Here is a 26,230-nt window from a genome sequence, read left to right as displayed (position 1 = left end):
CTTTATAAAAGAGAACCCACAGAGCTCCCTCACCCCCGCCACCATGTGAGGTTACAACATGGAGTCTACAACCCAGAAGGGGACTGTCACCCACACCGTGCTGGCACGCCGATCTTGGACAGCCTCCAGAACTGTAAGCAGTAACTTTCTGCTGCTTACAAGCCACCCAGCCTATAGTACTTCACTCTACAGTCTGAACAGACTAAGACACCTCCTTTCAACCCCATCATGGCTACTTTGGCTAGCCCTTGGGACTCATCCTCCTGCTGCATCAGTCTCTCAAATGGCCTCCATATTTCCAATTCTGACACCTTAAATCCACACTGTAACTGAGGGAATCTGCCTAGAAAGTAAATCTGCCCATATCTGACCACCTAAAAATCCTTCCTTAGTTTATAGTATAAAGTAAGGGACTCTCCATGACCTTGTCCTCATTCATAGCCTAGGGCAGTGAGGTCATCTTATCTATTTATTCCCCTTTGAAGGTTTAAAAGAAAAGATGTATTTATTTTTTTTATATGAAATTTATTGTCAGATTGGTTTCCATACAACACCCAGTGCTCATCCCAACAGGTGCCCTCCTCAATGCCCATCACCCACTTTTCCCTCCCACCTACGCCCCCATCGACCCTCAGTTTGTTCTCAGTTTTTAAGAGTCTCTTATGGTTTGGCTCCCTCCCTCTCTAACTTTTTTGTTCTTCCCCTCCCCCATGGTCTTCTGTTAAGATGTATTTTTTTTAATTTTTTTTTTTTTTACATTTATTTATTTTTGAGAAACAGAGTAAGACAAAGCATGAGCAGGGCAAAGGCAGAGAGAGAAGGAGACACAGAATCTGAAGCAGGCTCCAGGCTCTGAGCAAGAGGTCAGCACAGAGCCCGACGCGGGGCTCAAACCCACAAACTGTGAGATCATGACCTGAGCCGAAGTCGGAGGCTCAACCGACTGAGCCACCCAGGTGCCCCTGTTAAGATGTATTTAAAAAGAAATCACACTCATAGCTTTTTAGAGCCTTTCTAAAAATGTTTATTTATTTTTGAGACGGAGAGAGACAGAGTGTGAGCAGGGCAGGGGCAGAGAGAGAGGGAGACACAGAATCTGAAGCAGGCTCCAAGGCCCGAGCTGTCAGCATCGATGCCGACACGGGGCTTGAACCCACAAACTGTGAGATCATGACCTGAGCTGAAGTCAGATGCTTGACCAAACTGAGCCATCTGAGCACCCCAGAGCCTAGTTTTACTTGCATCATATCCTTACTATTGACCAGCACTCTGCCACACAGTCCATCTGTGTTACCTCATGTAATCCTCAACACCTCTAAGGGGTATATCTATTTTTGTGTACATCTTGCAAATAAGAAAACAAAGACCCAGAGTAAATTGGCCCAATTTACATACAGCTAGCAAATGGCAGACGCAGGCCTTCATCCTGGCTCTATAAACTCCTATCTGGGTATGTGTCTTCTGGAAGATTGAGAGCCAGGCTGGCCCATGGAACTCAGTGAGCATATCAATAACGAGGCAGAATGTGAAGAAGAGGAACAAGGTAAGAGAAGGTCATCAAGCTCCGGCCTAAAGATATTATTTAAGGAAAATAAAATTTTGTGGGCTCAAAACCCAATTCTATTTGATATTTTGTTCTCAATATAAAATTTGGTCTGAAATTCAATCAGCCACCTAAGTACATATCTACATAATATGGTATCAACTGACAAGTGCAGAAAAAGGCACCTGGGTGGCTCAGTTGATTGAGCATCTGACTTCAGCTCAGGTCATGATCTCATGGTTTGTAAGTTCTAGCCCCACGCTGGGCTCTGTGCTGACAGCTCGGGGCCTAGAGCCTGCTTCATATTCTATGTCTCCCTCTCTCTGCACCTCCCCAGCTCACTCTCTGTCTCTATCTCTCAAAAAATTAATAAACATTAAAAAAAAGTGCAGAAATACCCATAGTGAACCATTTACAGAGTTCTTTGTGTAATTCAATTAAGGATTCACTTTCTATCCATTTGGATATCAGAAAAAAATATATGCATTATTAGGTATAACATTTTATTTTGGGGCATCTGGGTGGCTCAGTTGGTTGAGCGTCTGACTTCAGTTCAGGTCATGATCTCTCGGTTCGTGAGTCTGAGCCCCGCATCGGGCTCTGTGCTGACTGCTAACAGCCTGAAGCTTGCTTCGGATTCTGTGTCCCCCTCTCTCTGCCCCTTCACCGCTCATGTTCTGTCTCTCTCTGTCTCTCAATAAACATTAAAAAAATATTTTTCAAACATTTTATTTTTTAGCTGTTTATTTATTTTTTGAGAGAGGGAGAGAGAGAATGAGCAGGGAGGGGCAGACAGAGAGGGAGAGAGAATCCCAAGCAGGCTTCATGCTGTCAGCGCAAAGCTCAACACGGGGCTTAAACCCACAAACCGTGAGATCGTGACCTGGACCAAAATCAAAAGTCAGATGCTTAACTGACTGAGTCACCCAGGTGCCCCAGGTATAACATTTTATAGCCAGGTCCGTGTGTATTTGAAAATGAAGGAACGCCTTTAACTTCTGTCAATTTGCTTTGGCTACAAAAACAATTCTGTGTTGTTGTTTTTTTAAAAAAATGCATATAACAATGCAGTCTTCCATATTTTAACACAATGCCATGTATGCACAATTATCAGTACAGCCATGATGGCTTTGATCCCACAGTTTCTGAGTATGTTCACTTTCTCCAATACATTTTCTCTTTCCTCAAATCTCTCAGTGGCCTCCCTGCACGGACCCCCCAAATCACACATACCCACAGGCACCATCAGATGGTCCCCTGGCCTCGACAGCTGTGTGCCCGCATCCTCCTGAACACTGGCCGTACTCTCTCCGGGCGCCCTGTTTGAGGGAGATGCCCAGCTTCTACAGTAAACCGTTCCTCGGGGACTGCACTTCAGCAAATCACCTCCTCCCTCCTGTTTCTGCAGCTTCTCCCTTGCTGGTGAATCATTTCCAGGACCACACGCGTTTATTTTGTTATCTCCATACGAAAGCAAAACAAGAGAACCTCACCTGTCCTCATCTCCCCAGTGCAACCAGGACGCAGCCCTCGACCTTCTCCAGTCCTACCTGCTGCTCATGGACGCACCTTGCTGCCTCAGGCACCTGCATTTGCTGTTCCTTCGATCGGGTGTGCCATCCCCCTGGGTGTCTCTGCCTGGCCCTCCCCTCTCAGGTCCCCCCTCTGCGACTCTGCAGTGACCTCCCTGCCCCAGACTACCCCAAGGAGTCCAACCCAACCCCCAACTCTGGCAGACCCCTCCCCAACGTCATTTTCTATTCCCTTATGCAACTTTATTTTTCTTCTTCTCTATTTAACTGTCTGACATTGAATTACATATTTGTATTTGTTTCTTATGTGTTCTTCACCCCCGCCCTCTTACTGGTCTGCCTGCACACACCAGAACACAAGTCCTACAAAGGCAGGGACTCTTGTCTCTTCTTCATCATTCATCACTGGTGAATGGAAGAGCGTCTGGAACACACATAGTAGGTCCTCAAGGAATACACATCAATTCCATAAATATTACACACTGACAAAAAAAATGTTTAGAGAATCTAAACTTCTGGGTTTTAAAAATACATCTTTCTACTTCTTTGGACATTTTAGTAGAATCAGGTTTGGGGGGCTGGAAAAAACATGTATCTCTTACCTTTCTGAGGTGACTCGGATTCGTTCCTCACAGCTGTAATTCAGTCTTTCCATCTTCTCGTGGAAGTATATTTCCACACACTGTTCTTCAAAGTCGTGAAGTCTCTTCAGATCCTCCTCACTCAGGTAGAGTTCTGTGTAAATAAGTATGGCACATTAAAAAAAAAAAATCGTAATTTGCCTTTAACAGGAAGCTGATACTGAGTAGGTGGGGCTTTTCTTCCACTTGTGTTGAAAACTCGATGAACTGGAGCTCGCGTGATAAAACTTTGCTGCTTTATCACACCAAATTCTTAATATTAATGGAGAGGCAGTGTGTAGAAACAAATAGAAACACCAGATTGGATCTTGCCTATTTGTTGTATAAACAGGCATGGGAATTTGAACAGGACTCATGTGGAACAGACACTCTGTTCAATACGCTCCTAGGTTAGAATGTCTCTACCCATTTACAAAAATCTGCTACATTTATATGCATATGGGTAAAGAATCTGGTTGTCTCCCCCTCCTCTGCCAACTGTTTTGTCTATCAAAATGACAATAAGTAACCTGTAGGTTAAAATCAAGGTTAGATGAAGTCCAAGACTGTTAAATTAATCCAGCAAGTGTAAGAAAGTTTCATGTTGTTACACTGAGTTTGTACAACATGGTTTGAACTGCATAAGTTCACTTACACGTGGGTTTTTTTCCTCAGTAAAGAGTAAATACTATTTTTTGGTAAATACTGTAAATGTTTCTCTCCCGTAAGATTTTCTTAATAACCTTTTCCTTTCTCCAGCTTGCTTTATTATAAGTCTCAGTATATAGCACATATAATATCCACGGTATGTGTTAATTAACTATGTTATAAGGCTTCTGGTCAACAATAGGCTATCAGTAAAGTTTGGGAGGATTCAAAAGTTATATACTGATTTTTGACCATGCAGGGGGCTGACATCCCAACCCCAATGTTGTTCACGGGTAAATGGGACTAAGTTACTCTACTAGAAACAGAAACATTATTGCCAGTCAGTGGCTGAGGCTGTCCACCTTCCTTGACATAATTATAATTAACTCACAAAAAGACACATCACTTCATGATATTATGAAACAATTCTGTGTCAGACTTTGATGATCACTTTCCATCTACCACCTTGGCTCTCACTCTGATCTAACAGAAAAATACATTAGCTCTTGAGCAGGTTTCTAATACTTGGAAAATATATAAATGGTTTTGCAAAAAGGGTAAAAATTGGTGCATTCTCTTCCTTCAGTGGTATCACTTAACTTAGGGGAAAAAATAGAGTTCCCTCAAACTTATTAGAAATGCAAACATTCCATTATTTTCCAATAAAATAGGCAAAAATATTGATTTTATGGCATGAAAGAATCTCTCAGAACTAAAAAAAAAACAATACAGTATCCTCACTCACAAACTCTAAATGCCTGTCTGCATCAAAGAATCTCTTAAGAATGAGGAACTTTACAGTTGTTATGATTTAATCTTTCTGTGGATTCCTAAGAGCAAACAACCCAAGGACCAATCCCAGTGACAGGTGCAGCCTGCATGTGTGGAGCGTTCTTGTGACTCTCCGCCAGGTGGCACTGCAGCCCCAAATGCAAACGATCTTCAAAACAGGATGGGAAGAAGTTTCAGAAAAATTCAAGAATTTTCCGGAAGTCAGAATGAACACACCTCCATGCTTCGGCAAATTTACTTTCGTTATATACCGGAATCACCCTATAAGCCCAGATGAAGGCAAGCCCCAAATGTGGCCGAACCCCAGCCAATTCCAGGATCTCTCAGGTGGTCCACATTCTACTGTTCACTTGCAGCAGGTTCACGGACAGGCCTGGGACGGCTCTCTGTTAGAAGCCTAAAATTTAGAGTATCATTATAAACCTTTAAATTAACTTCATTTGTGCTTTGGCTTCCTTATAAAGGCTGAATCTCTTGGGGGGCAGTGGATGGAAAAGAAAAATAAATCTCCGAAGTGACTCAAGAGGAGAAAAATACTTCACTGAGCCAATTACCAGGAAGAAGAAAAGCATATCATCCTATCAACCTTGTAATGACACCTGTCCCCCTAAAAGCCCATAGAAATGTATAAATAGTGCGCAATCCATTATCCGAAACTCCTGGAACCAAGTGTGTTTTAGAATTCAGAATTTTCCTTTTCTCAATTTAGAAAGGTAATACAGTACATATACCATAAGTGCAGTAAAATACCTAACTGAGGCTAGGGCAGTACCCGAAAATCCAACACATTATTTCTGCAGCAAAATCAATGAATATTCACACTACAAGGGATAAAGACAATAAATGGCTTCACATTAGTTCCATCAGCCTCTTTTATCCCAATGAGTCTCTAACGTAAGAAGGGGGAAAAAAAGCTTTCCATTTTCAGGCGTATTTTGGATTTAGGGATTGATATAAAGGATTGTGGATTTATGCCACCCGTTTCCTTTATATTCAGGGACTATCTAAAAATGGGCATGGCACCAATTGTGAAATTGCTTGGAAGGAACTACCAAAAGATCTGCAAAACCGCAAAAGAAATGTTCTATTATCACAGTTAGTGTGACAGTCATATCGTTCAGGTTAAGATGCGCATCAGCAAAATTAACTAGGAGATTCTCAAAATATGTAGACTTAAGCACTGCAAAATAAATGAATACATAAATACATGAGAAAAGTAAAGAAAAATATAAAAATGAGAATCCACATTTCCGCATCCTGAATTGTTCTTGAAAAATGAAACATTCATACAGAATCACCTCCATTCTCAGTAGATTAGAGAACCAGAGAATCAGGACTCTGGTTAACAAGTGAAGCTGTCTTATCTCTTCCCCCCTTACTCCACAAGACCTTTTGTAATCCCTTTCTATGTCAATCCTGTCTTCCACAACAGGGAAATGAGTCTGGGTCACTGTGACTACTCCCTAGGAGTTATTCTAATGCCTTTCCAAGTAAGCAGAGAAAACAAGGTTTTCTAGGCGACAGAAAGCCTTTGCACACTTACGGGGAAATTTTGTCCCTACCCATTTCTTTCTTTCGAAGTATCGGTTAATCTTGGCAAACGTACTACAACCACAGGATGGAATCAATGTATTTACTCAGATGCAGGTCCTCTATTTACTTAGACCCAAGTCCTTAGCAGACACTCGATCATCAGTGAAGTCCGAGAGCCTTGCATCCTGTGCCCGGAATTTAACTGACAATGTTCCAGCGTGTCTTCACGTTGGATCTCCACTCTTACTCTCATCCCAGTGCCCCACCGATGAAAACTTACTTAATCCAACATCACCCTCGTCTTGGTCGTTTGGAGCTCGATGATGGCAAAGACGGCGAAGGAGGAGTCCCACATGGCTCAGCAGGATGAAAGGTGGTGGCAGCCAAGGCTTCTTGTGATAAGTCATGATGTAGCGATAGCGGTTGTACTTCCATAGTTTATTGGAAATGGATTTCATATCCACGTAAACGTTACTGCAAGTTGTAGTTAAGACAGGGATAACTTGTTAATATGGCATCCTGAAACATCACAGATCCTTTCTCTACTTCCCAACTTTTTGATTGGTTCACCTGACCTTCCCAGCCTTAGCCAATAAAAATCATATCCATTGCCTTTGTGATTCTTCTCCTACCCAAAAAGATACATTAATCACCTTCTACAGTAAAATATGCTAATCAGAATAAACAAAAAATAGGAATGACAATCAGAGAGAAAATGCTAATGTTTTAAATGCAATGAACAGAAACTGAAACTTTACACTCTTCTTGGTACACCATCTCTTCTCACATAAGAAGTTCTTTTCAGTCCATAATTCACCATTCACAGTAACTACTGTTAATGTTTCTCTCTATTATCAGCCTTATGAAGAGATTCTCCTCATGTCAAACATGAGAACTGATAGAATAATCCTAGTTAAAACACACCCAAAGGAAAGAACGGTAATGAAGAAGCGACAGGGAAGAAAAATGAATTCACCCTAAAATAATCAATAAGGGCACCTTCTATGTAGAAACTAAACAAAATTACTTAGATTAACTTTACAATGAAGATAATCCCTTATCAATAGGCTACCTTAGATGATCCCTTTAATTACATTAATTTTAATATGTAGATACTAGGGTAAATACTGATATTATGGAACTGTCCATGAAGTTGTGGTAGGTGGTACACTTACTCCAAAACACCATATCATCCCTAATTACTTAACTTTCAGTCTATAACACGATAGGTACGGGGAGAGGACACAATGAAATGTCTACCTTAACATTCCGCTCAGGCTAATATAAAGTTTGGCTTTTATAGAGAAAGATGGCAAAGTGGCACTTGAGTAGGACAGGAGAAATTAGCCAAAAAAAAGACAGGCAGCCCTAAATGTGAGCGATCATAAAAAGAAGGAACCAGAACTATCCTGGAGAAAGCCAGCTCAGAATAAGAGGGAGGGGGAAGTTTCACAGAGTCCATAAAGTAGATGATGGAAAGATAGAAAACTGGGTTTGGCAGAAGAGACTCATAAATATGGAGAACAAACTGAGGGTTGCTGGAGGGGCTGTGGGAGGGGGGATGGGCTAAATGGGTAAGGGGCATTAAGGAATCTACTCCTGAAATCATTGTTTCACTATATGCTAACTAAATTGGATGTAAATTTTTAAAAATAAAAAATAAAATTAAAAAAAAAAAAGAAAGAAAGAAAACTGGGTTTGCTTTGGTTTTGTGAGAAGGGGGTGGGTACAGAGAGAATCCTAAGCAGGCTCTGTTCTATCGGTGCGGAACCCGATGTGGGGCTCAATCTCACGACCATGAGATCATGGCCTGAACTGAAATCAAGAGTCGGACACTTAACTAATTGAGCCACCCAGGTGCCCCAAAAGATAGAAAACTGGGTTTTAACATAGTTCTCAAAGTGTGGTCTGAACCACAGCATTCGCATCACCTGAGGACATGTCAAAAATGTAAATTCATGGGCCCTAGCCCAGAACTACTGAATCAGAAACTCTAGCAGAGACGTAACATCAATCTGTGTGTCAGCAAGCCCTCCAGGTGATTCTCCTGCACCATCAGGTTTGAGAACCACCAGGATTAAATGCCAGTCACTCCCAGTGTAACTACAGCCTGTCCACCAGCAGGTGGGAACCTTCACAGTGTATTTCAGGGTGGTGGGGGGGGAGGGGTTGTTTGTCTGTTTTTGTTTTTTTGTTTTTTGTTTTTGTTTTAGTTTTTTGTAATTCTTGCTATGAAGAATTTAGAATGGGCACCTGGACAAGTAGTCATATCTGGGGTTTCTCAGCTCATTGGTCCTCAGGCTGTCCATCTCTAGAGAGAGACAACTGTCTATGTGAGGATTTCTCAACCTCTCTTTTGACACCTGCCATTTTTGAGAAGCAAAAATCTCATACCCACTCTAAGTATTATTTGAAATGTCATAAATAATAGCTATACTAACTAAACACCAGGATATGTTAGACATTTATAAAATGGTGGGATTAAAAGAGATGACAGTTACATAAGCTTGTAACAAACAGAAAGGTACATCTTCCCATATATTTGCAACAATAGTCATTTTTTTAGTATTCTGATTTATTTTGCTCCCCTCCAGCCCTTTGCTTCCCTATTTTCTTTACTTATATTCCACTGCATTGGTTTCTCTTCTTTTATATTGCCCTCTTCAGTGGGGTAATCAATGAATAAAATACTAAGCACACTGCCTGGCATAAACGAGGCATTCAAAAAATACTAGTTTCCTCCCATCACTTCACTTGATTTCTTTTAACCATTGAACAAATATATTTATGCACTCTTTTTGGTACTTGGGAAAATTTTTTCAGCAAAAAAGACAATACGATATCTTGTCCTTGAGGCACTTATATTCCAGTAGACAAAAAAGACAAACAGGAAAAAAAAAAACATATAAAATATAAAACTTGTATATACACAAGTGGGTACAAAGAAAGAAGAATAAGGGGAACCAGGTAAAGAGATGGCTGAAGGAAAGGGCGGTGTGCTTTCAAATGCCATCCTTAAGTTAGGTCTAATTAAAAAGGGAACATTTGAGCACAGGCTTGAAGGGGGTGAGGGAATGGGTCCCACTGATACCTGAAGAGCACTCCAGGCAGAGGGAACGGCAACTGCAAACACACCTGTGCTGGTTGAAAACCTATGGGTGTGTGTTGGGGGGGGGGGGACAGTGTGGTTGGAGGGGAAAGGGTTAAGGGAAGAGTAGTGTGATGTGTGATTTTAAAAGCAGCAGGAAAACCAACTCACCAGGGCTCTCTAGGTCATGGTAGGAATTGTGAAATGGGGAACCATTGAGGGTTTGGAGCAGAGTGGTGACACCATCTGACATATGTCTTTAAAGAGTCATTAGGGACAACTGTTGATAAGAGTATGTAGGAGCCAAAGACAGAAGCAGAGAAATAAGTAGGAGGCTCTCCGGTAGCAGTGGGGTGGTAAGAGGTGGTTGGATTGATGATCTATTTGAAGGCAGAGTCAACAGGAGTCCCTGGCAGTTTAGAGGTAGAGACATAAGTAGCATTAAGAATGACTCCAAGGCTTTTGATCTGAACAACTGGGGAAATGGAGATTTGATGGAAAACTTGTGGTCTTTTCCCTAGATTTGAGAAAGATGACAAGTAGAGTAAGTACATGCTGGCAAAGAGAGGAGATCAGGTGGACATTTAGAATTTTTAGAATTCTATTATACATCCAACCGGTAGCAGATAAGGGGGCAGTTGGAGCTGTAAGACTGCAGTTCAAGGGAGAGATTCGGGCTGGAAATACAAACTGGAATTTGTCAGCATTACAGGAAGCTGACCAAGATCACCAAACGAAATGTAAATAAAAGATGAGCAAGGTCTGGGCCCAGGGAAGTTCCAAGGTGAAAAGGTTGAGGAGAAGGAGATGATCCAGAAAAGTAAACCGAGAAGAAATGAAAAGGGAGAAAGAGGAAGCAAAGAGGAAGACATACTGGAGCCAAGTAACGAAAAGTCATCAAGAAGCCCTCAGTCAGCTTTTAATCTCAGCAACAGTTATTCTTCCGTGATTCCAACTTAATACTTTACTACAATGCATGATCTCCTTTCATTCTGCTTTTATTACTCTCTCCATTTATTGGGTTTTTTTTTTTTTCCTTTTCTTGTGCTCTCTTCCCTTCCTACCAGTAGTTTCATGCCCATGTTTTGAAACCATAATGAAAAGGGGGAGAAAATGGCACACACAAAAACCAAAGGTTACATACCCAAAATATGAGAATCTACTCAAAACAACTGCCCCCATTTTGATTTAAATAAAATAACCATATTTAACTAAAATAACCTACTTGAAAAAAGCAATCAACAGGTTCACCATGATGATATACTGCACGAAGAGGTAGACAGCTTGGAGGAACGGAGTAAGAAAAGAACCAGGAGGGCAAGACGGATGGCTTGCACAAACTACAAATAAAGAATTTAACAGAATGAGAGATAAGATGAATCACAGTCCTACGGTTCTACACAAATATTTATCACATTAACTTAGCAGAATACCATAAATTTTTGACATCTTTAAGATCCAGATGAATATTTTCCAGATTGTTTTTTTACTCTGAGTATCTACAAGGGCTTGATTTCTGAATGATGCCAAAATCCCCAACACACCATCTATATCTGAAGCATAGACTTCTCCATATATCATCCAGTATGGCTCAAATACAATATCTCGAGCAAGGCTCCAAGATGGCGGTTGCTTTGGTGAAAGAATGGCCTTGCGTGCCACTCCAAAGCTCAGCAGGACGATGGCCATCATGATCACAATGTAGAACATGTTTGCGGTCTGCAAAATAACACAGCACAACCAGAACTTTACCTCTGATTTTAAATTTAGAACAAATCAAACACCAGCAGCATTCATAATCACACCTCCCAGTATTAAGACTGTCTAGTCATTGACCAAAATGCCGTAGTCCATGACTAGCTGGGTTTCCTTTGGCTAAACCATTTCCTTCTCTCTGCCGTAGCATGTTTCATGTCAATGTCTGTCTAAAAACATAGATGTGTTGAGGGTGAAGAATCTGTGCTTAAACAAAAAATAGGGAGTATTCAAATTGGTCAAAGGAGCCCTTATCCCTAAGGTTATCTTCGGGAATCGATTAGAGACTGAGAAATGGATCAGGTCATGTTCATTTCACTTACTAAATGTACATCAATTCAACCCTTTTGTTCACTTATTTCATGAGTATTTCATGAGCTCCTCTGAATTTCTTAGCCTCCCTTCCACAAAGCTGGTACCATATGACCTATTCTAACCGATAGCCTGTGGAGTGGCGGTGAGTTATTTTAATTCCTGCCCAGAACAGTTAAAAGCTGTTAAACTTTCTCCATCCCTCTCATTCCCCACCACAGGAGACCTTGGAATCCATGTTATGTTGACATGGCACCGTCACAAGATAAAAGGATTCTGGATCCCTGAGTTATAGGGTAGAGCTCAGCCCCCATGAACACTCATTAAACTTTGCATTAGGGAGAAATAACTTGTGCTAAGTCACCGAGATGTATCAGTTACCTCAGCACAACCTATCTGATAAATATCAATGCCACCAAGACCAGAGGACATTTCTGGTTTAAAAATATAAAGAAAAAAAAATTTTAAATAAAAGTGTAAAGAAAGAAAAATCTGTCTTTGGAGTCCTAGAGGTTCTCCCTCTCCTGTTCTCCTTTGTTCAAGCACTACCCTTCTCTCTCCAGAACTTGCCCCTTCCCTGCCAGTGAGTATTCCAGAAGGAAAAGCCAAAGATGATCTGGAGAGTACTTCCTAGAGGGTGGGTCTCAGGTCCCTAAGCCAGCTGGAGAAGGCTAACCCAACTGCACAGCAGGCTCAGATGACAGAGCCGGATGGTCCAGCTTTGAAACCTGACTCCCCTACTTATGCCCTGGGGAAATTTACTTAACCTCCATCTCCGTGTATGAAAAATGTGGACAACAGTAAGAGTGCCTATCTTATAACGTTGTTTTGAAGATTAAATGAGTTAATAGGTACAAATACTTAGAACATAGTGTAGCCCATAACGCGTACTACTTAAGAGTTGGCTGGGGGTGAGGAGATAAAAAGATGCATTGAAAGTGTTAGCAGAAGATATTGCTGGTGGTAGCCTCACACAAATCTGACCTTCGAGAATCACTGTGCTCAGAGACACATTTGATTCAATCATATCTTCTGGCCGTAACCAAAAGGCTAATGAGTGGAGTCTCCTAAGCAACCACCCAATATACGCTGCAAGGACATTTGTTAAATAGGAGTTTGTGGTTATAAAGAAAGCAGAGACGACATGAGCTCGATGTCTGTGCTTCTATAAACAATTCTAAAGGTTAAACTACTGGATGTGAACCATGAAAGTAGGTAAAGTCATTAAAAAGGACCCCAGAACACACAAACAGATCGTACTCACCATTTTTGCAATCATGGTCACATATGGACCTACGTGTTGATTCACGGCAAAGAAGTCCAGGAGCCGTGAGAACCAGAATATGATGTCTATGCAGTAGATTAGTCTTCCCGCTGTGTGCAAAGGAGGGTCGCCCCACCGAAGGCCAAAACCAACTGAAAACAGGCCAATAGCCACAGTTTCTATTAGGTTCCAGTACTCACTAATCCATACCTTCACCTTTTGAGTAAACTTCCCAGGTTCGGAAATACAGACCTAAAAGAAGAAAGAAAGAGGGAAATTTAAAGAATGGAGTGTGACCCAAGGGGCTCATAATACTGTTCTTTGGTATATCAATTGCTGGCTTAGAGAATAATTTGAACCCCACCAAACCTTAGATCACAAGGGTATTTTAGAGCCTTCAGTTATCCTTGGCCAATGAATTATTAAAACGATTCTATAAATGTGTTTTAATGTCACCAGCTATTTGAAAAACAAACCAGAAAAAAAACAAAAAAGAATACGCTTTCCTAGCTTTCATTAATCCTAAGCTAACACAGGGGGCCACCAAGACATTTAAAAACTCAGTATTACAGTGGATCTATTACAGCTACCTTTCTGTTTTCATGAGGGAGAGCCAGTACAGAGGAAACTGGTTTGAAACCAAGGAATCCTGTAATCGAGTCCTGCTACCACTACTTAGTGAGTCGTTGACAAATCACTAAGAATGCCACATTAGAAGTCACTAGTGTAAGAAATGACCCCTGCAAAAGAATATCAGACAAATTCAAACGTAAAGTCATAAACTTATTTTTCCCGAAGCATAAAAAATGGTGGCATTCAGAGGTTTTTCTCCTGAATTGTTTTCTATAAACTCCACGATACTGACTAGCAGGCGATACAGGTATAATTACTAAGAATACATTCATTTAGTATACAGTGTTCATCATATTAGCTCCAGGACAAAACGAATGTATGTGAATGCATATACATAGAGACACATATACACTGACATGTAAAACAAAGTTTATAGCTGCATGTGATTATAGTTGAAACTGCGTGAATGTTACCTCGGGTTTTTTTTTAAGCGACTCACTTGCAAAACCAAAAATGAAAGTTTTGTTTTGTCTTTTGGACTACTTGCCTCAGGGATTTTCAGTTTCAATTTTCAAAGGTGTTTAGGAAAATAACTCAAAAGCCATCAATGAATTCTTTCCTTATTGCACAACTCTGGCCACTTATTTGCCTACTGTAAAGTGAGGCTGACAAGGTACAGTAATGGTAGGCTATAAAAATCAATCTAATTAAAAAGAAAAAAACCTTCTGGGAAATCAAACAGTTGGAGGGTCTAACAACAATTAGATAGCCTCACTCTAAGACGGATAAACACACTTGGACATCTTTAAAAATAACTGCTTTCAAAGAGAAGCAACCAGCAGAAAGTCTTTGGCAAGGATTAAGGGTTGAGATCAGAGATCTTCCCCTAAATACCCTTTCTATCCCAAGCAAATCAGGATCAGCATTGCCTGTCTCGCCCCCACCCTTGCTGTATCTGTCCGTTTTCATCACGAGCCCAAAACACCTCTTCCTAGAGGTGGAGAAGACAAAGGTAGAAGGGACGACTCACCTCCCTGACCTTCTCAATGGCATTGGTGAAGATATAAATGATAACAAGCCACTCTTGCACGCTGGGCTGGGGCTGCATCTCCACCAACACAGTGTAAGTGAACAGCATGAGGAATGCCAAATATGCCATCTATGAGGGGGACACACATTCCCTGGACATGAGTGAGAGTCGTAATGGAGAATGCCAAGTAGACACAAACCGAGCCAAGCAGAGACACAAAGGAACTTCAACATGATAACATGGAAATATAACTTCCGTTTACGCAGAACCTGATTTCAAGGAAAGTACAAGAATGTACAGTTTTCTATGCTAGAATTTAATGAAAGCAATGAAGACAGCTGTTCCCAAATGCATGGAAGGGGGCACTGTCTCATCTTGTTGGCTCCTGACCAGAATTTCTGGAACCCGGCCCATGGCGACATGGACACCGTCAGGCTAACGACAAACCGAGAGAGAATCATACACTTTCCCCTCCCTGTAAGCATAGAAAACACATGCCCCAAGTACACCAAGGAGCAGTATCAGTAGCTGTCCATTTTCGAATGTAATAAAATGTGACATTAGCTTCTGCTGGGAGTTTTATTTTATGTTGATAAAAACATCCTGGTTAGCAGGAAAGTATCGTCCAACTGTGAGTCCTTGTAGTGAAAGACTGTTCACATTTTTATCTTCAGCACTCAAACTAACACATGGTAGACATTCAAGAAATGCATGTTTCATTTTTAACTATATATATTAAACCTAGATTTCCAATATCTTCAAAAAATTAAGACACACTAAGCACACACATATATAGACACATAGGGATTAATAGCTTTGTAATCTTTTCCAATGTTCTTATTATCTTAAGATATATTCCCAGAAGTAGAATCACTGGGCATACACATTTAAACCCGTGACAGTGCTACTAAATTGCCCATCAGAAAGGCATTACCAGTTTCCATAATCACCAACAATGCATGAGACCGTGCAGTTCTTTTAATGGCTTCAGTGACAATACGTAGTGCTAGCTGATCGACAGATGTATTAAAGCCCCAGATCAATAGCGAGGGACGTGTGCGTGTGTGTGTGTGTGTGTGCGTGTGTGCGTGTGTGTGTGTGTGCGTGTGTGTGTGTGCGCTCATTTTCATTCTCAAGGAAGTGAATCATATTACTTTAACCTGAATCTCTATTTTCAGATCTTTCTGAGCTCTACCTAAGCTTGGTACATTACCCTCCCAGTAGAGTTCTATGCAGAGAATGGCAAAAACCCCTTCTAACTACACAGTAGTCATTGTATATACAATGGGTATTTGGGGAAGGCACGGTGGGTACTGCTGCCTATGAGATAAAGAGTTTAGAAAAGCAAGCACATAAGAAAGTTAAGGCAAATTCTGTTAATTCTATATTTCTTGAAGTTTATTCCTCAAAGTCTAAGCATGTTTGGTGACCACTTAGACACATAATTTAAATAAATTTGTTCTATCAAGTAATCTTTTTTTTTCCTTTTTGTCATTGGCTTCATGATGACCAAACACTAAATCACCATAGATACTGGTAATATTGCCCCCTGATACTTTCTTTCTTTGCAACTCTTAAAAGATCCAAAAATGTTACATTTTTTTCTTCTTCATCATCACATTTATAACAAGACACTGCTTCAGTAAAACACGCACATCATAACCGAGCCATGTGACATCAAGTCAAGAACGTCTGTGTTCACTGCTAACACTGTCCATTATGGGGGGGCAGACCCAGGTGGCTAATTTGTTCCATTTGTCTGTTAACTATGTGTCGTTGCTGTTCTGTTTGCTTAGCTTTACTCCTGTCCCTAAGAGTTCATCGGCTGGAGATTTCCAAGAACAGAAACACTGAATATTTTTTTCTCAATGACATGACTATGGCTAAAAGTCTCTCAAAGCTACTATCAGAGACTTTGGGATATTTTGTTACACATTCACAAAAAATGGTGAAACCTCATCATTTGAAGGAAGATTTGATTTTTGAAAGCGGAACTATGTACATATTTAATAAGTATATGAAATACACGTTTGGATGGGCAAGTAAATATTTTGCAATGTAACACATTTAGATAAGTGCCCTTTTATAATCGCACTTCAAATGTTTCAGGAATACACAGTCTTGGCCAGGAGCAATTTAAAGTATAAGTAAGCATTAGAAAAATAAATGTTATTAAATAAATGTGAAAAGCACTCATTACATTTAAAGTGCAGTTAATGATTTCTCTGTATCACTACTATCAACATTAAATGTATTATTTATTTATAAAATTAACTTCTGCAATGTCATTGTCCTCCAAGGCGGAGGGGGGTGTCAGAAGAGGAAAATGAAATGAAATGAAATGAAATGAAGTGAAATGAAATGAAATAAAATAAAATAAAGTTTTATTATTCTCTCTATATTTATAATCATATGTGATTGAAGACAAAAAGCAAACACTTTGCATTTTTTGTTCATATTACACATTACACCTACAAATAAAAAATCAACTCAACTGCTTGATTTCTTTGCCCAAGATGAGAAAAGGATCTACAGCCATCACTTAATTCTACAATCACTACTGTTAATTGGCTGTTCCACAAAGTTTCACAGGCTCAGTCCCAGCAGAGCTAATAGGAAGCGCTCAGGAAAGAAGAAAATTCTTGTTCTTTTACTCCCATAGTAAGAGAGATTTGCTACAACCTGTCCTCACCTCCCTCCAATCTTCTCTCCTACCTCCTCTGTGATTCCCCTCATTTTTTTTTTCTTATCGCACTTCTACATTGTATCACAAGTTGGCAAACCAGGCATATCATTATCAAAATCATCATTAACTATTGACCATCATGAAGCCTATTTTTAATTGCTGCAATGAGACCAACCGTATAAAACCAAAACTTGACAATTGGAGCATTGTAGAACTCATAGATTTTCCTGGTCCATGGGAGGCTTTGGGGACCACTCTTTAAATCAAGGTGCTGATTTTCATCTAGTTTCTCATCAGGGCCTCTCTCCAAATCACGGTCTTTCTGCAAAATAAATAATAATTTATTGTCAGAGCCTTAACTAAAATACTGATATTTGCAAACATCCAAAATATATAACTATTTATGAATATAATACATTAGAAATTAATTGGGCACCCACCTGCCAAATTATAATCTTAGTCTTGCGAGGAAAGAAAACTACATGTATTGCATAAATCTCTGACTTTTGGGGAAGGAGCCCAAGAGATCTCTGAAATGCAAGCCAAGTATCCAATAATGAAACCTAGTCAGACCAAGAGTAGTTCCAAGGGTTTAAAAGTGGTCGCTGCTCCTATTCTGCTTAACCTCCTTTGTCAGTATTTTGAAACCTAAAGATATCGTAACATTCCCCTGAAATCATTAACAGATAATACAACTATCTCCATAATAGAGGAAGACAAAATAGACACCCATCGATGATGTATTTCCCAAGTCCTAGGAAAGTTGGGCACAGCATGAGTTTTAGAATTTTGGCTTTGATAGCAGACATGTAGCCCTCATTGATGGCAGGGGTGCTGTGCGTAAAGTCCAGGGACTCTCTGAGCTTCCAGGGTTCCTTGAATCCTCCTGCAACCATACGCCAGCATTTGTGTTGTACGTGCAAATATTTCCAAGGAAAGCATCAAATCTTTCACCAGTTTCTTACAACATATGTGTCAGTCCAAAGGGGTTAACCCTTGTAGGTGATAAGCAATAAGCATCCGTGTGGCAGACAAGGGGATGTATGACCGTGACTACACAGGTGTGCACACAGGATAAAAGCCTTGTAAAAAGCGGGGGGAAAGAACTGAAAAGAAAAGAAAGCATTACTTGTAGCCTGGTTGTTTTGGGGAAGAGGGAACTTAGGAATGGTCAAAGAGAAGCAAAGAGATGTCACCCTACTCTATAAAGGTCTGTGTGGTCCTAATTTTTAAACAGGAAATGCATTCCTTTTGTGACTTTAAAAAATATTAAATGAAAAGAAAGCCATGTTCTCTGATGCTTCTTTGACAAGTACGTTTCTCATCCTATCCACCAAAGATCTCTCTCTAGTTGTCACACCTGCAAGACTGGTATGATTTTACAAGACAAGGAATAAACGAAGTGTTGCTTGAAATGTCCATAAAATTGAGAAAATGTAATTTTTGAGGCTTCTGGCTTCTAGACGGGTTATCTCAGTGTCTGATTGATGGCTGTCATTCACATCACTTTGGGCAATGAAATTGGGGTTGTGACTTAAAAGTATAAGAACTGATCTGGTTCCTAACAGGTTCGGACCAGCCCAGAGTTAAAATAGCTTAGAACCAATAAGAAAAGTCATCATTTACTGTGATTTTAATGACATCAGTACCACTTTAAGAAGACCCCAGAAAGCAATTTAAGTAATGACTTTGTGAGTAAATAATCTCTCTTATTATTTTTTTCTAGGAATTTCTCATTAGGTCTTACTTACTCTTGACAATTTGGTATGCGTTATAAAGCCCCAATTGGGCCTCTCTCTAAGTTGAATTCAAAGACACCCAACTACCATGAGGAAGACAATGTGAGAATATAAATTCAGATTCAGGACTTTCCTTCCTGCACCCTTACAAGAAGGTAAACATAAAAATGTTTCACTTAGCTTTTTTTCTATTCAAATCTCAATATCATCAATCAAATGGTCTCTCTCTCTCTCTCTCCCCCTTCCTCTCCCCCTTTCCTCTCCCCTCTCCCCTGTCTTCTCTCCCTCCTCTTTCTCTTTCTCTCAAAGGAATCTGCTATCAGCAGGGATACAGGATAAAATTATAACTACAACAATCAACTCTACTAAAATTCATACCTATTTTCCATTGTATTACTATCATCTTCCCCACTTAATGATGGTCTGATCAAACACATTATTGTTCAACTTTCGAAAACATTTTTTTCATTGTAGTTTATCAACATGTCTAAGAACTAAACTCCTCTTTCTCCTTCCAAACCTGCTCCTTTTCCAAATATTCCCATATCCTTTCAAGATGCCCTCGTTTTAACCATCAACTTCTTGGTCGTATTTGCTACCTCCCTTTCATTCATGCCCCATGTTCAAACTCTATTTGATTCTTCACTTAAGATTTCTCTTTTCCTCTCTATGCCCATTGCTACTAACTCTGGCCAAAGCCCGTAATCCTCCTCATCTGGATGGTTACGCCAGGCTATGTTCTCCCTGTTTTCGGCCTATCTTCTTGCCACGTCATCCTCTACGCTGGAGGCAGAATAATTTTCCTAATGGCCAGAGCATCTTGCTACCGTATCACATACATCCACGGGGTCTCCATTACCTGCAGAAAAAATACCACATTCCCTCATAGGATATACAAGAGTCTCCATGATCTAGCCTCAATCTACTTTCCCAGCCATACCCACAAATATTTCCTCCTTGTCCCATATCCACTATAACCTGGACTCTAGCCAAGCCAAGGAACATACGATGTTTGACATATGCCTTGCAACTCCTGCCTCTGGGCCCCTACCTACTATCTGTCCTTCCACAGAAATGCTATTTCCACATAAGTCCATCTTAACCACTACCTCATTCACGAAGCCGCCACCAATCTCCAATCCTCACTGACTGACACCAGATGAGAAGAATCTTCTTCTTCTAGTTAAGGCATTCTGCCATCTTGCTATAATTTGTTCCTAAGAAAGCTCCTGTCATCAAAAGTCATGCTTTCAAAGGGCTAGCAGCTAGATAGATTAAACTTCTGATGGCAAAATTATTTTACCTGTAGAGACTTCAGTAAGGACTTTTATAAAACCTCATGAAGCAGATGCAGTGGGTGAATCTACACAGCTTCAGAACGATGGCCTTCCTTTTCCTATTACCGGTGGTACTTTCGTTATATTCATTATCACCCACTATTACCACAAGGACAAACTACAAAGACCTGCTAAAAGAGCATCTACCTGTCTTCACTTTTCTCCCAAAATATAGAACACAAATTGTGTTCTTCAACTTATCAAGCATATTATATTTAATCAGCATTGTGAAATCTTACTGTCTCATCAAATGCTGACTCTCTGCCTAGCAAAATTCCAAACACAAAGCAGGTAATCAAAAACTATTGCTCTAGTTAAATTCATAGACAAGAGAACATTGTTACTATGATTATAATCCATTCAGAACAGGGCAAATTTGAAGCACTTTTTAATAAATGCTTTAAATTGAATAATGCTGAGGTATCGCAGGTACTCTGCCTGATTATAAGCCCCATGGTGGCAGAAGCCACCATGCAGTGTCCCCAGAACATTGTATCTTATCTGGCACATGGTAGGTGGCCATTAAATATTAATTTAGTTGATAAATTGATATGGCCATGTCCAAAGCATCCAGGTGGGCAATTGTTATAAACAGAACCACTACAGTACAGCCAAAGTTTAATTTTTCAGGGAATTGTGAGAATGTACCATATTTTTCAATGTTAAGAGCACAGTTAATTGCCACTTAAGGAAGGACTTCCTACTCTAAGAGTTCCCCTTTGAGAATGACTACTTAGTGGAATGCTCCAGCTATCTACAATGCCTTAAGTGTTTGTGGGAGCTTAGCTTTCCATGAAACCTGTAAAAGCCAAAAGTGAAGTTACATCCGCTTGCAAAGGACTATTTGCTACCAACTGCCAACATATTTATACACTTGTTTATAGATAAGTAGGTGGGTGAATGGATGGATGGATGGATAGATAGATAGATAGGTAGGTAGATAAGCAGCTTTCTCCATTGTTCACTTCAATAAACTAACTCAGTGTGAACATATAAATGAGCAAATTCAAACAAAATATCTCACATATGAAGACTACATTCTATTTCTAAAGGTGTTAAGCCAACACTGCATTTCTTATCTTCCCTTAAAAAAACACTTGAAATGGTCTGTGCTTAGTAACCATATCATCTAGCCAGCACAGTCACAATTGCGACAACTTGATTAGCCCAGCTTGGCAAGATAATTGCTCACGCATTCTACAGAGGTTAGAATGCACCTGTCATCTTATACTCTGAGAACCCCAGATAAAACATCAGCCTTAGCAAAGTGAGGATGGAAGGAAGGGAGAGAGGGCAGAGGAGAGGAATACATATATACCCAAACAGGCATGAGAGTCAAAATATTTAACAACTGATCTGATAGGGGCATTAACCAATCAGAATGGATGCTCACCCAATCAAAACAGACGTCAGCCATACCCACTAATGATAATTATTTTGAATTTAATACTTATTGAATACATTTTTAGATACTATAACAAATACTTCACAAGTACAAAAGCATATCCAAAAAAGATGCTAACTAAAGATGCCTCATTAAAATATTAAGTACCACAGAAGACGGTCACTGCACCTACAGTAATAAGTTTATAAGCAATGATCCAAGCTGAGACAAAAAAGCAAAAAATACATGCACAGACAGAATACTGGGGACTTTCCAATGAAGACAGGTTGCAAGAGCAGTAGCTCAAGTTACTCAGGAAAGCATATACAGCTGGGAACTCAAGTAAAATTAGCTGGTCACTGGATATAACGAATGTAAAAAAAATTGTGCAGTGAAACAGTAAAGATAATGCAAATTCTAAACCTGCATCTTTACAAATAAAGATTTTTAAGGATATGAGGCATTCCTCATTGTAACTTTAGAGAAACAGTAACTCTATTCTACTTGTCACAAGGGAAAATGAAAAGTGAAGCAGCCATCAAGGCAGAATAAAGACTTTATTTCCCAAAGAAATGGGATATTTTGCTTAATCATATATGGGGGTTAATTAGACATATCATACATGCTATGCCTGATCATAGATAATATGACTAAGATTGTTAAATAAGTTGTTTCCTAAACAAATTTTGGGAATGTGTACATTTGTGCAGGTGTATGAAAATGTGCACGAACGCATATGAAAACTTAGTTCCTGGGGATATTGTACTAACCGTATAAGCACTTTCTTTGGCATTGCTGGCGTTCTGGTCACCATAATACCACGCAAACTGGAAGTCCTGGGATTGGGGAACATGTGACATCTCTGCTTTGCTTTTAAATTCCAATGACAAAATGGTGGGTGGAAAAAGAATACTTATGATGATCTTTGAAAGAAAACAAAGCAAAATAAACAGTAAGAGTTACACAAGTCACAAGTATTAGCCAAGTAACAAAATGAAGATTTTCACGTACATAAAGTGTCAGACCTATCCCCAATTCAGTTGATAACCTGATTCGACATGTACTTGTTGACTCAATTCCAATTCTAGAAGTGTCTCTCTCAGAAATACTCATAAATACAAGTGCATGTGTATAGGGATGATTGTTGCAGGGTTATGTGTAATAGCAAAAAACCTATGTCAACCTGGGGTACCTGGGTGGCTCTGTCAGTTGAGCGTCCAACTCTTGATTTTGGCTCAGGTCATGATTTCACGATTCGTGGGATCGAGCCCCGTGTCGAGCTCTACACTGACAGTACAGAGTTTTCTTGGGATTCTCTCTCTCCCTACCTCGCTCTGCCCCCTCTCCCCTGTCAAGTAAATAAATAAACTTAAAAAAAAAAGTCTATGTCAACCTAAATATCCATCTCCAAAGGGATAGCTGGTGTAGGACAACCTAAGAGTGGAATATTATGCAATCATTAAAAAGATAAAGGCAATTTTTAATATAATGAAAAGATATCCAAGTTATATTGTTATGTGAATAAAAGCAAACTATATAATAACATATATAGTGTGCTCCCATTGCTGTGCAAAAAGAAAATTAAAAATTAAAGAAGATCTGTACATACACATATATGCATTTAAAGGCTTAAAAATATGTATACTACACTGTAATTATTTATCCGTAGCAGCAGGCAGTAAGAAGTATTATTTTTCAGTAAGCATGAGCATATTGCTTTCATAACCTTTTAATGCCATTAAGTAGTTATCCCGTAAAACACATTAAAATGTATTCATATTATGAAATCAAGAATATAAAAACATACCAAGTGCCACCTTCTGGTGGATTCACCTCACATCCTACACAAATATTTTCTTTGCCAGTAAATCCCAAGGAAGGTATACATCCAGATATCCATAGTTCCTTCATTATTGCTATTATTCATGTATTTATGGGCTACTCAAAAGATTTTTTTAATTCAAAAGATTATTTTACGCTCAATTTATATGGCTTTTAAGAATAAATAGTGTAGGAGATTTACTAAATGTTGTACAACTCAACTTCTTGAGCACTACTGTTCTTTCAAGCTAAAATCAGGCCTTAGTTCTCTGGGATTCGGTGAACAAAAATACAATTAACCCTGACTGCACACCATTCATGATTAAATAAACTGAAGTCATATCCTGGTCAACTTTCACTGCCTAAATGACTTTTTGTTGTATTTTAAAACCTGATCTCCTATAAGAAGTTTTTCAGGACCGTCCCAGTTTTGACAGGGTTTTGTTTGTGTGAACAGTATATGCTTTCTCTTCAGATGTGGAACCCAAAATACACACGGTCTTCTAGGTCTGGAAACATCATAGTTACCAGGCACAATGATGCCATTACACTAATTAATTCCTAACCCACTTCCCGAAAAGACTCCACATTCTGTTGCCCTTGGCCCTTGCAGGACAACTGCCTCATGAAACACTACTCAAGGATAGCGATATCCCATTCCCAAGGGATCAGTTGGAGCCTATCACCCTATAAGTATTTAAATGAGTTTTCGCTTCCACCAGACCCTATAAGGTCTTCCTCCAGTCTTCATGCACTTGGAATTAGTCTAACCAGGACACCTTACAATCATTTGCAAATGTGTTCTCAAAACTCACAAGCCAAACACTGAGGAATCAGGATCTACACAGGGAGAGCGATTTCCTGCAGCTCAGAGATTTTAAGTAGCTAATTCAGACTTCTTTCTCGACTCACTGTGTTTTGGGGCAAAACATTCAGTCTTGTTTCACTTAGGTCTCTTTGTTGATACAAGGTATATGAGGAGCAAAATGTTATTAAGTTCTCAGTAAAAAGGATTTCTAGTAAACTAAACTATGTACAGGACACAGCCATGGGGAAAATTACTGCTCAAACTTGCAGCCAACTTACCCCATCTCATTCTCTACACATTTAAAAACAGTTATTGCCAGAGATTGCGTAGCTAGAGGTGGACCCATTCATGTCTCTGCTTCATCATTTCCAAAGTTGAAATCAAAACAGATCAAAGGAGAACTTCTAGAAACAGCTGTTATTTATCCAATATTTTTAAAAGAGGAATCTATGTGAAATAAGTTTTGATTCAATTTCTCTTATTTTTGCAATCTCATTGGTGGAATTGAAATGTGCAAGTTCTTTTATTTATTTTATATATTATGCCTTTTATTTCTTTGTGTTTTGTATAGTGTGTCCAACAAAAACATATTTTTAAGAAAGTCGTCCTATTTGGGACACCAATTTTTAAGAACTGCAGGAAAAATAAAATAATATACAGTCTTAATGTATCTCTTAATTCTCATGCTTTATTCCTTTTAATTCAGTTTTTATAAGCATAAGGACTTTATAAGCTTGACCATAACCAAAGCTTTAGATTTGATGTCAAAAGTCTAATGTTTTTAGTAGTTAACTAAATTACTCTTGATAATTCAAGATGAGAGGTGAGGCCAAACTGTAATGGGTAGAAGAATCTGGAAATGGGTGAACAAATGTGTTTGAGGGCACCTTTATAAAATAAGCATTTAAGGGACACCTGGGTGGCTCAGTCAGTTAAGTGTCCTACTCTTGAATCTCGGCTCAGGTCATGAACTCCCAGTTGGTGAGATAGAGCCCCACGTCGGGCTCTGCACTGACAGTGTGGAGCCTGCCTGGGTTCCCTCTGTCCCTCTCTCTCTGCTCCTCCCCCATTCATGCTCCTTCTCTCCGTCTCTCAAAATAAATAAATAAACTTAAAAAAAAATAAAATAAAATAAGCATTATTCCCTAAAACATCACATTGGATGAAGAGAACAGAAATTGTTGATTTTATTTAGTTTATTGTTGGTTAATATTCTTAAGATGAAAAAAATTTCACTAAAAAGGCTCATTTAGTTCTGTTATAATTATCAGAGGTAATGGAGTTTACTAAGAATGAAATCTTGTATGGGAATGCAAGCTGGTGCAGCCACTTTGGAAAACAGTATGGAGGTTCCTCAAAAAACTAAAAATAGAATTACCCTACGACCCAGCCATTACACTACTAGGCATTTATCCACGGGATACAGGTGTGGTGTTTCAAAGGGACACATGCACCCCCATGTTTGTAGCAGCACAATCAACAATAGCCAAAGTATGGAAAGAGCCCAAATGTCCATCGATGGATGAATGGATAAAGAAGATGCGGTATATATATACAATGGAGTATTACTTGGCAATCAAAAAGAGTGAAATCTTGCCACTTGCAACTACGTGGATGGAACTGGAGGGTATTATGCTAAGTGAAAGTAGTCAGAGAAAGACAAAAATCATATGACTTCACTCATATGAGGACTTTAAGAGACAAACCAGATGAACATAAGGGAAGGGAAGCAAAAATAATATAAAAACAGGGAGGGGGGCAAAAC

The 26,230-nt window shown here is 39.5% G+C and overlaps 1 protein-coding gene across 2 annotated transcripts in view; it reads right to left on the bottom strand.

The window, feature by feature from the left end:
• The window catches only part of LOC125917489 (transient receptor potential cation channel subfamily M member 6-like), a 65,534-nt gene that overhangs the window by 23,559 nt on the left and 15,745 nt on the right, over window positions 1–26,230 (bottom strand). For both annotated transcript variants that reach the window (XM_049623671.1, XM_049623672.1), the window contains 7 exons: window positions 22,607–22,759; window positions 17,552–17,698; window positions 13,088–13,339; window positions 11,301–11,475; window positions 10,982–11,096; window positions 6,949–7,142; window positions 3,678–3,810 (listed from right to left, as the gene is read on the bottom strand). In XM_049623671.1, coding sequence (XP_049479628.1) covers window positions 3,678–3,810; window positions 6,949–7,142; window positions 10,982–11,096; window positions 11,301–11,475; window positions 13,088–13,339; window positions 17,552–17,698; window positions 22,607–22,759 — 1,169 coding nt within the window. The remainder of the gene's footprint in view (window positions 1–3,677; window positions 3,811–6,948; window positions 7,143–10,981; window positions 11,097–11,300; window positions 11,476–13,087; window positions 13,340–17,551; window positions 17,699–22,606; window positions 22,760–26,230) is intronic.

The sequence above is a fragment of the Panthera uncia genome, unplaced genomic scaffold, assembly GCF_023721935.1.
Source record: "Panthera uncia isolate 11264 unplaced genomic scaffold, Puncia_PCG_1.0 HiC_scaffold_192, whole genome shotgun sequence".
In the NCBI taxonomy this organism is placed as follows: Eukaryota; Metazoa; Chordata; class Mammalia; order Carnivora; family Felidae; genus Panthera; species Panthera uncia.
This window is presented reverse-complemented; position numbering and strand designations above follow the sequence as displayed.